Source organism: Balaenoptera ricei, chromosome 2 (genome assembly GCF_028023285.1).
Source record: "Balaenoptera ricei isolate mBalRic1 chromosome 2, mBalRic1.hap2, whole genome shotgun sequence".
Taxonomy (NCBI): domain Eukaryota; kingdom Metazoa; phylum Chordata; class Mammalia; order Artiodactyla; family Balaenopteridae; genus Balaenoptera; species Balaenoptera ricei.
In genome coordinates, this window is record NC_082640.1 from 51637418 (window position 1) to 51649140 (window position 11723).

At 37.2% G+C, this 11723-nt stretch overlaps 1 protein-coding gene across 1 annotated transcript in view; it reads left to right on the forward strand.

Annotated features, from left to right (window-relative positions):
- Positions 1 to 9257, forward strand: part of ASB7 (ankyrin repeat and SOCS box containing 7) — a 50624-nt gene extending 41367 nt beyond the window's left edge. The window contains exon 6 of the mRNA XM_059915408.1: positions 5862 to 9257. Within this exon, the coding sequence (XP_059771391.1) occupies positions 5862 to 6001 (140 nt within the window). The 3' untranslated portion in view covers positions 6002 to 9257. The remainder of the gene's footprint in view (positions 1 to 5861) is intronic.
- Positions 9258 to 11723: the final 2466 nt, after the last annotated feature.

Below are 11723 nucleotides of genomic sequence, written 5' to 3' on the forward strand. Positions count from 1 at the left end.
AATGCTTCTTTAATCAATTTCTTTGACCTTTTTTTTTTTTTTTAGTATGACTTACCAAAATAGTGTTACTTAGTATAACTCTTTGGGGAAATAATTTGTGTAACACATTTTAACTAAGGTTATTTTTGATTATTGATATTTCTTCTCAATGGGGATTTTGCTACACATCTACATTGTAGTCTTATTAGGTTATTTAGTCCCAATTATTAAAATCACTTTTACAAATAAATAAATAGTACACAGTTTTAAGTCAAATTACACCACATTTTAAGGTTCTTTGATATGGAAAGTATTACCTTATTCTGTACTATTTCTATCATATTTGTATTACTTTCTATTTTTTATGTAGGCTTCTAGGGATTTCTGTTATTTGTTAGGAAGCAATATATGCTTTTGTTTGGCTTAGTGCAAATGAGAAAAATAGGTCAAAGCTCGTGTGCCTGTGAAGAAAAGTGTAACAATTGGACAAATGTCATCAAGGCTGATATTGTGTACTTTTGGATTCTATCTAAGAGTTAAATCAGAGTAGCCTTTTATTTTACAATACCATGATTTTTATTTTGAGGTGAGCTCACAACTACCTTTGTCCTGTAAAATAAGATTTAACACATTTCATACTAAGTCCCTGTGAAGGGAATTCAGAGGCAAGAGCAAAGGAATAAAACGTGTTTATGGTAGGATCTTACAATGGGAAACTGAGATAAAACAAAGAGGTATTGGGAGACCATTCCAGATGTTGACCTAAGATGGAGAGCGCTAAGTAAATAAGTTTAGCCTATTATAAATGCAATGGTTGTCGTGTCAAAAGGAGGTGCTTTAGGATATTTAATTTTCAAAATTATGCTGCTGTAATTATACTAGACCAGACCCTTCAAAAGCTGATTTCCTATTTTATACCCTTTGAAGTATTATGTAATCCCATTGTAGTTCATTAGTATGAATAATAGTTTGTAGTGTTTCTGTATCCCCCATAGTGTTTATAATTCCTTAAATTATACTCTTTTTGTGAGATGTCCCCCAAGGTCTCCCCTGTCATCCCACGGACAAGGCAGTTGCTACTTAACAGGACAGGAGTAATTTTCTAAGACACCTGGTAAACAGTGTGCACGTGTGTTGGTTTTTTGCTTTTGTTCCCTTTATTCTCTTTCTCTGCCTTCTTTTCCTCTGCCACCACCTCCTTCTTTCTCTTGCCCCTTTAATCTTTGGGACAGTACATTTTTAAGTACATAGTAGGTGCTCAGCAAATACTTTTGAGTGATATGTTGACAAGAAAATAAATAATAGGCACATCTCAGAGATACTGCAGGTTCTGTTCCAGACCACTGCAATAAAGTGACTATTGCAATGAAGCAAGTCATACAAATTGTTTGGTTTCCCAGTGCATGGAAAAGTTATGTTTAGACTATATTGTAGTATATCAAGTGTGCAATGTCTAAAAAAACAATGTGCGTACCTTAATTTAAAAAATACTTTATTGCTAGAAAATGCTAATCATCATCTGAGCCTTTAGCCTAGTAGTAACTTCAAGAAAAGGATCACTGATCACGGATCACCATAATAATATAATAATAATGGCAATGTTTGAAATATTGCAAGAACTACCAAAATGTGACACAGAGACATGAAGTGAGCAAATGCTGCTGGAAAAATGGCGCTGATAGACTTCCTCAATTCAGGGTTGCCACAGACCTTCAATTTGTAAAAAATGCAGTATCTGCAAAACGCAATAAAACGAGGTATGCCTGTACTTCTTTTCAGTCATAATCTTCTATTCCTAAAATGATATTCCTGAAAAAATGGGTCCTTAAATAGTCTTAGAAATAACAGTCATTACAATTAGTCTTTATTACTCTTTATTATGTAGCCTGCTTTTCACTCAGTGCCACTACCTGGCAAGGTGAGGGAATATCTGTATATTTGTGGAGCAGTAGTATAACGACACACCTCACTTCATTACTGCACAGCTTTTTTATACAAAGTTCTCACATCTCTGCCGAATCCAGGTCATGTAGTGATTTCCAGAATATGATTTCCATCAATTTGCTCAGGACTGTTTCCCAGGACTAGATTACGAGTTGTTCTTTTACTGTTAAGTTGTCAGCTAGTTTTCTTACCGTCTTAACACCAGGAAGCTTCATCTTCCAAAAAGGAGCCCTCTGCTTTTCTGAGAAGGGGAAGCAAAACATATCCTTACAAGTATTTAAAATTACTATTTTACCATTTATTTACCAAATACCCTATAGCTCTTACTATATGCCTGGGTACTATTGTAAGCACTTTACCAAAACTAATTCTTTTTATGCTTGTAAGGCCTATTATGTAGGTGGTGTTATCCTTAGTTCATAGACGCAGAAACCAAGGCAGGAGGCTAAGTAGCTCACCCAAGAGCTACTGGGGCCAGCAGTTGATGCTGGCTGCAGAGTTGATGCTTTTACCCACTCTGGCCTTTACCATTCAAGGTCTTTCTGCAGACAGGAATTATACATGGTCAGGAAATCTTCAAAAGATCACATTCTCCCCAAACATTAAAAGACTGCCACAACACACTGCTTCAGAAGAAGAAAATTCGGTAGCAAATTGAGTAAAACTTTCTGATATTTAGGCATAGAAAGTGCATTTTTCCCTGGGAAAGGCTAATGCACCAATAGCTTCTGAGGGTGGTAGTAAGTATTTCTTTAGCTGCATCCCTTGAATTTATTAAACAATTAAAAGTCTCCCCTTTCCTCCAGCTTCTAGTAACATTTTAAAAACTTTCCTTTAAGCCCTGACCAACAGCCTCGTCAAAGCTTTTCCCCCCTGCCTGGTCCCAATGACAAAGCCACCTATTTTAGATTTTTTTTCTAATGGCAACCCCCTACTTCCACGTCCCAGAATCTCACTTGGTTATCTAATGCTGCAAATTTTAGTGGCTTAAAATAATAATAGTTGATTATTTTACTTCTCTACTCCAAGCAGTGTCATCTGGAGCCACTTGACTGGGGCCTCTCCACTGTCAAAACGGCTCACTCTGATGGCTGGCTAGTTGTGCGGGCACTTGGCTGGGAGCTCAGCCCGGATGTTGGGCAGTGACCTCAGTTCCTTTTTGTAGACTGCTGAGACTTCTTCATGGCGTGGTGATAGGTGTGTGCCAAGAGTGAATGTCCCAAGAGCCAGGTGAAAGCTATGATCTATGAGTTCCACCATAGTCACGAGCCCACCCAGTTTCAAGGAGAGGGAACCTAGATACCGTCTCTGAATGATGGGGTATCCAGTCACGTTGTAAAAAAAGAACATGAGGCATAGGAGGTACTGTGGTCGTTTTTGGAGAGTATAATCTGCCACAAAACGAGACCATCAGAAGATCCCCTATTTGGAACCTTTTGTCTCCATCTTTTCTAAGCTAAGCAAATTCCAATAATACAGGTTTTCCACATTGTTAGATGATATGTTTCCATTTAAGTACACATGTATATTTATATATGTCAATTCTATGTCATCTGTTTTTTGCCTGAATACATAGTGGTTGTTCTTTTCATTAATATTGTACTTGAAAAGAACCTGCCATCTATTAGGAAAATCAAATTCTTTAAAAAAAGAAGATTCAAATCTGATACATATTCTGGTTTGCATTTGCAGATCAAATACTATAAGCATTTATTGAAAAATGACAGTGATAATATATTCTCTTCCTAAAGGTAGCCCATGAATGGTGATGAAAAATAATTCAAAACAGGTTAGAAAATGATTTGCCATTGACATGGGTGTGTTTTGCAATGAGCTGACTGTTTTATACTTTAAGGACAAGCGTATTAAGTGTTCATTTGTTCAACTAGTATTTGTTGAGTATTGTGTCAGGCATTGGACTTTTGCATTGGCAGCCAGAAATCGTCTTACCCTCATGGAACATGTGAGGAAGATGGACATTAATGGGTAGTCACCAAGTAAATGTAAAATCATAGCCTTGTTAAGTACTGTAGAGAAAAAGAGCTCAGAGAGTATCTGATGGGGAACCTGACCTCATCTCCCTTTCAGCAGTGCCCTTTTAGTAGAGATCTGGACGATGAGGGGGACATACCTCACCAAGAGACTCATGAGTGAGTGCTACAGCCTCACAGGGATCCTTATGCAGACATCCACGGATACACGTGCCCCTAGCTTACAGCCATTTTTAGGAAAGCAGTAGCTTCAGCTGTGATTCTGTTAAGAGACCATGTATTAAGTACCTCTTGGAAAGCACATGTTCATACAGGCCTTACAGAGCAAAGGTCTGTTTTAAAGACCCTTTTTTGTTTATAAAGAATTACTTAATTTTGAATAATGGTGATCCCTGTAAACGAGTACAATTCAAGTAAGTACTGAGTATAGCAGTAGTACTCCACGTATGGCCTCGGGACCCCTGGAGTTAGCCAGACCCTTTCAGGATATCGAGGTCAAAGCAATTTTCATAATAATACTAAGATATTATTTGTCTTTTCCACATTCCTTCTTTTATGAGAGTAAGTGGACTTCCCCAGAGACTGGATGATGTGGTTTCATCACAACAGATTGAGTGTAAGAACGTATATGAGAGTTCAGCTATCATCTGTTAAGCCAGACCTTTAAAAGGTTTGCAGAAATGTGAAAGAATGCCATTCTTCTCATTTATTTTTGAAAATATTGTTACCTTCATAACAGTGGTATTTATGTTAACATATAATGGGTTTATCTTTGTTATTTTTAAATGAATTAATAAGTATTTCTGAAATTTCTGTTTTAACTTCTAATATGGTAAAGTGTAAAGAGGTTTTGAGACCAAGAAGTTTGAGAATCGCTGAAGTATAGCATCCTGCTTGACTTTGAGCATGTTACTTAGAGACGCAAGCAGTCTGTAAAATGGGGATGATGATCAAAGTGTTTCCCTCATAAAAGGTTTAAACGAGTTAGTATATGTCGGGAGCTTATAAGACTACATGGCACAGAGTACACATTCAACATATGTCAGTTTGTATTATTATTACCATTTAATATGAAAGTAGAATTTATGTGAATCCAAACACTTCTGAGGCTCTGTGGCAAAGAATTTTCGCTTGTGTTGTGGTCATCTGTATTGATTTGGTAAAACACAATATTCAAAAGTGAAAGAAATTGCATTTTGTAATTTTTCTTTTGAGTTAGGTTATAGCAGAGGTTTTTATCGGCAGATGGTCTGGGTGGCATGTTTGAAGAGATGGAGATTCAGAATAGCTTGGGGTGCTTTTTCTGCCCCCCCCTTCCCTCCCAGTCCACGCCCTCCCCACAGCCAAGTTCTGCTGTGTCCAGAATCATGGTGAACAGCTGGGCAGATGTCATTTGGGAGAGCTCCCCAGGATTGTGTTCCGTGCCCTGGACAGTGAGCTGACAGGAGGAGCCATGTTAGAAAGCATCTCTTTTAGTTCCCTCACTTTTCAGGTGGAGAAACTGAGGCCCAGAAGAGTGATTTGCCTCACACTGGTTCACCCAGCATATTAGAGGCCTACCTGGGACAAGAACTGACATTCCAGTTTGTACTGGTAGGCATACCAGGCTTAGAGTCAGAAGATCTGGTTTTAGCCTCTGTCTAAAAAGCTTTAATTGGCCGTCTGACATTGAGCAATTGACTAAAATCCCTGATCTTTAGTGTCCCTATTTGTAAAATGGAGGTGAAAATATCGACCCTCCCAGGAATGTGAAAAGAATCAAATGAGACGCCGTATGAAGGTACCCAGGACATGTCCTCCTAGCTAGAGTCTCTCTGATCCTTTGCATGTAAAGTCCACAGAGAGACACGTCCCAGTGAAATAAACTATTCTTTTCAGAACCTTAAAGCCGGCCTTAAATGTTGTGCTTTGCAGCTTTGTAACATTTTCTTTTTTCTGTCTTTATAGGACAGCCCAGAAACTTGCAGGACCTGTGCCGAATTAAAATTCGACAATGTATAGGCCTTCAAAACCTAAAGCTACTTGATGAACTACCAATTGCCAAGGTCATGAAAGACTACTTAAAACACAAATTTGATGATATCTGATATACACAGAACTGTGAGCAAGATTAGGAGTTATATTCCAGATACTTAAAAGGCTTTTTGCCTTGCACAAAGTATATCCTATGCAATTTCTGATTTGCTGTGAAATCAGAAAGCAGGTATACACTTTTAGGTTTTTTTTGTTTGTTTGTTTGGTTTTCATTGTAGGGGAGGGATGTTTTTATATATATAAACACACACACACACACACCCCACATGCTTGAAGGTCTTAATTTGGTTTCTTGGTCCAAGTTTACGAGGTTCAAGCTTTCTATACAATATTGCATTTAAAACAATTGTTTTTCCAAAATGACACAAGCAGGTTAGGAGTGGAGAATTTACCCTTTTCAAATTTATGGTTTCATTGACGTGCACAATATTATAAACCAGCAGAGCACTTGTTACAGTTTGGAGGCACAGTTTTACCCAGGACATCCTGGGTTCTACTGGAAAACGCCCTAAGAAAATTTTAAAGTAACGCTGTCACCTCAGTCATTTTTAATAAGTACAAATTGCCTGTTTCAAACTGTTCTTTTCCTAATTAATGTAGCTTTGGATGACATAAATCCATTACCTCTGCTTTCCTGTTGGTGTGCTCTTGTTTTTAACTTATTTTTTTAACAACTGTAGTACACTACCCAGAGACGTTGCGTCTCAACTTCTGTCTCTAGTTGAATTGTGCTTTTAAAAAAACTAATGGGAAAGAAAATAACTTTATAAAGCCCATGTATTCTGTTTTTAAAACAGTGCCTCCAGTGCAGTACTCTTTCTGGTGTATTTTATCCATTATTTCACTTGATGTTCCTCATTCCACAGCTGGCTTTGACATGCCTGTGAGAACAGGAACCACCACTAATTTTAATTGCAGAACCATAGTATGTCAGTTGCAATTTCCATTTTAAGCTTTGTCTTTTACTTCACTTTAAGCAGAAAATTTCATGTCCTGGTGGTAGAGTATTCCCTAAAAATAGCCCAAAATATTGTTAAACCATTTGGCTTTAATGGTTAAATAATTTGGGGTGGTTTCATGGTGTTTTTTTCTTCCCAGTTGAAATAAAATTTCTAAAGGGTAAAATTTCTAATGGGTGCACATTTGTAAATCTGGTTAATTCCTAATATGCTAATTAAGCATTTCCTATCTATTTTAAAGTTATACACAGTGACGCTCTTCAGAACAGTTATTTTCTGGGTTGATTGGCATATGTTTGCAGTGTAAACATAAATATGATAAAGTGTCAATAACGATGGTTCTAGAGGCTTTAGGGATCTATGGTGATGCCCTTGGAAATGAGTTCTGTGCTTGATTTGTCATCATATTAGTTTCAGAAGAAACTTTAAAAATATCCCAGTATTGTTCTTAGTGCTTTAGGAAATTTCAGAATAGTTACACACCAGTAATAAATTCGTTATCAGAAGTTTACAAGATGAAGGGCTTCTCTTGTCTGAATTTGTAGTTTTAAGTCATTAAGTATAAAGCTGTTTCACCTGAAAAGTATAACCAAGCAGAATTAGGAGTCTACTCTGGCTTTACCCTTTTCAGAGCCAGCAGTGATATTTCCTCAAGCACAGAGTTTATTCTCTTGGATGCAGAGTAGCTGTGGCATCAGATGTCTGATCTGCTGGGCCTAGGCTGGGTACAGGTTTCTGAAGAACAGGCAGCTTCGGGAAGAGGTTGATGTGGGGCATCACGGATGGGCTACGTAGCCTCTTCTACAGGGAGCCACTAAGAGTATGGCCAGTTTTGTAACCATCCCAAAACTGTAACTGGAACATGATGGATAGAAATGGGTGGTCTGTTTTTTGTTTTTCATAAAAATATCTCCAAAAAGTTATCTTCTGAGAGAGAGTCCTTTACGAAGCTAGGAGCTGAGCTGTGTTCTCATTCTGGAAACCAATAGCCAGGTCAGAGCTAAGACACATTTGCGGCATCAGGGACCTGGCATGGCCAGAAATGAATTGTGTTACTTCTCCCTGAAACCCTGGGCCCAGGGAGACGAGGAGATGGGAGGGCTTGCGGGGTCTTGCACTCTGAGCAATGATGTTAATGTTACATTTGCACAGGACTTATTTCCTCATGTGTCTATTAATTTATTCAGTTAGTTCAAAATGATTTTCTTTCCCCAGCCAGTCAAAGGTTTCCAAACTAAGTTAGCCACTGAGTTTGAGTCAGGGAATTCCAAGTATAAAGGTCAGATGAAGGTAAATTCTTTGTTCTGTATTGCTGCTGCGACTTCAGAAAAAAATTATGAGCGCTCTTCCTGGAATCAAAATTTCTATTTAATGAAGAAGTGTATAATTCCATTATTTATTGTTTGAGGTTTCATTTTTCTGGAAGTTTAAAAAGAATGTTTTTTTTTGTTGTTGTTAATAGAATCCCAATCACATATCATATTTAACAATAACTAAAATGTCTCCAGGTTGGTAACTTGTGGAATATAGGGATGAACGTGCAGGTCTGCACTTGAATTTGATTGGCAGAGAAGCTTTCTGTAGTAACATAATGAGAACAGATATTTTCAGAAAATCAACTGATTGGTTTTTCCAGAATCTTGACTGAAATGTTGACTTCAATCTTGACTGAAATGTTCAGAATCAAATTTGTCACTGATCCTTCTATGTTTCTTTTGAAATTTATTATTTAAGCCTATTACTAAACCTTTATAGAAATATATTTGGCAAGTACACCAAAGAAACCAGCTCATAAAAGATTATGATCATTAATGAACTGCAGACCTCATCTTTTAAAAACAGATTTTTTTGTGTGTAAATATTTGTGTTTATAAATGTACAGCAGAGTAAGTTTTTTAGACTATTTAATTCCCATATTTCTAAACTATTTACCACAGAATAATCCACGCTTGTTAGTTTGGAGGACTTGACTATTTTGTTTTTTTAATTCATTATCAGTCATGCTTGGAACAGCATTTCCGCTAGAGAATTCAGTGTTCTGGCAGTAGCAAGAGTACACATCTGGAGCGTGAGGGAGTCTAGCTTGATTTGTCGGATACACACCCTATGAGATGAGAATGTGTAGTTTAATTACCAGAGTGGACCATACAAAAACTGAGATTCTAACTTTCTTGCAGAATTGCTCATCAGCCCAGAATGTGATTGGGATGAGGCCCTTTGCCCACAAATTTAGCTTTCATGTAACTCCTAGTGTGTTATATCATAATGTATTTTGTTCTTCCTTTGTAATGTAAGTTTTGCTTTGGGTCAATTTGAATTAAAAAAAAAAACTTAAATCTGGTTTAAAACATATTGGAATCGTGTTTTATTTCTAGTCTACCTTAACTTTTTAATACTTCCAGCTATTTGGTCAAAAGAAACAGAACTCTGTCTTTCATTCCTCAGCATTTTAGATAATTGGGAATTGTGTAAGAATGTGATACAGAAAACTGCACCATTTTGGATCAGATAAGGAAGCCCCCCTACCTTTTTTAATGTATTCTGCAAATACCTACCAACAAAAGACTATCTATCCCATTCTTGAGTGTGTTGATCCAGCACTGAGCCTTTTGGGGCCGTATTCACCTCTGCCTCACCTTGACTGAAGACAGAGTTTGGACCACAGCATCTCTAAGCACAGAACAGTATATTCAGTTAAACAATGAATTCGAGGTAGTTTATTAGCTTGCAAGAGATAGAAGGAAAATAACTTTGATTTCATATTTCCTCTGTATATAAGCACAGTTTGATTTAGGAGAGACCTCGGACTAATGTGAATGATGCTGTGCTAAGAAGAAGGGAGGACAGACGACTTAGCACCCCATGCAGAAACGCAGTGTTTTGCTACCATAACCTTGTTACAGACTTGTCCAGGGTTTGGCACAAATGAAAGCCAAGAATGGGACATTTGAAACTGTTCCTAATGATCAGCAGGGGAGTTCAGATGTGAAAAATAGCTGTGTTGCTTGGAAATCTTGAGGTCATTCCTTTTCCAATATGATGTAAGTAGTGTATTGTTTTTTCAGCTGAAAGACAACTTACAAAAATGGCTTTCTAGCTATTGATAAAACAGATTATCTACTTGATAAAAAAATATTTCCACATCCCATGTAGTTGGGTTTCAAAGGTAAAAGAAAGTGGATTTTTGTATCATCTTTGTATTTATGTAACAATGTAGCTTTGTGTTCTCTTAACACATCTGACAAACTTTGATGTTAGAATTTATATTAGCTTAAATACCAATAAAGATTTTAAATATCCACTGCTAGGTACTGTTATTTAGGTTGATGTAGACTCCTAAGATACAAAGGCAAATTTGTCTTTATTTTATCATTAGTTATTCTGTCATTACCTATAAGGTCTCTTAAGTCTTAGATAAAAAGCAAAGTGTCAGCCAGCATATGGCTCTACTGGAGCCCATGACTCTTCTCGTATGCTGCTGATAAATAGTGTTCAAAATCTTGTACTATATTTCTCTAAGATCATGGTACATTTTATAGATACTTCTTTATCTTCCAGAAAAACTCTTGATTCCTGAGTGACAGTTAACACGCTCAGTCCCATATGAAAAAAGACTGAGGTGCTTTGCACAAGGTCCTATGAGAGATCATCATTGTGTCAATAAAACCTGGCAATAGCGCTGTTGCTGCAGAGCATGGTCTCTTGTCCTGCAGGGGAGTGTCTTGCACCAAGTGTTGCTCTTTCCGTTTCTCACTCACCTGTACCCAGAGTGCCTCGTGCTGGGTTTCAGTTGTGCATCCACAAGCTAAATGTTTTATCAATTCTGAAGACCCATAAACCATTAGAAGTAAAGGATCAGATTAAAGCAAAATATTTCTCTTCTGTTGCAGATATGACCTTTAAGAAAAAATCATGTAATCATTTGTAGTTATTGTAAATATATTTTAAATTAAATCTTGGTTTGTTCGAGCATCTTAAAAATCACACTCAGAACCTTTTTTTATGTTTCCTTGTAATTAGGAAATTGTTTTAAATGAATGCAAATGTAATTTATGTTACATTAGGTATTAATTAAGTGACTCACTTTTCTGTGAAATAGTATTTTATGAATCAGAAATGAGATGGCTTAATTTGGATGAGGGGATTCAGTTGAAGCTGAGAAACTCGGTTATGTGCTGAGTAGACTGACCCTTTGTGACTGACACAGAGGTAATCCAGCTGCAGATATTTCCTATTTTATCTGGCAAACAGAGTCTTATTTTTCTTGCTGCTCAGTCTTGAGCTGATGTTGCTTTTCTTCCTCTGATAGTTTTGGGTCAGGTCACTGCTCAGTTTTCTTTTTCTTTACTGAAAAAAAAGAACACTTGTAGGGGTGGACTTACTGTACATGACCATTTTATATTTCTCTAGAGGTTTTCTAGATTTTCCCTCTCTTACTTCTGTCCACTTAACCCTTTTGTGAAGTACACACACGTGCATAAAGCATGGCCTCGCTAAGTTGCTTTTTTGATTTTTGAGTTCCCTGATTGCTTGTTTTCCCTGCCTTACCTGGATGGAAATACAGCTTAATATTATTAGGAAATATAGCATAATATCATTTAAGAAGCCTAATGAATAAGTCTGGGCTACATCCATTTCCCATCTTGGGTAGCACCGGAGAGGAACAAATTGCATTTCTTCCTGGTTTATTACATGTTCTTAAGAAATCATTTTCTGTGAGTCCATTGCCCAGTGAGCTCCTTGAGGATGGACCCTGAGTCTTATTTGCTTGAATCTCAAACAGTATTTGCTGAAAGAATCAGTTTTCCAGAGCCAT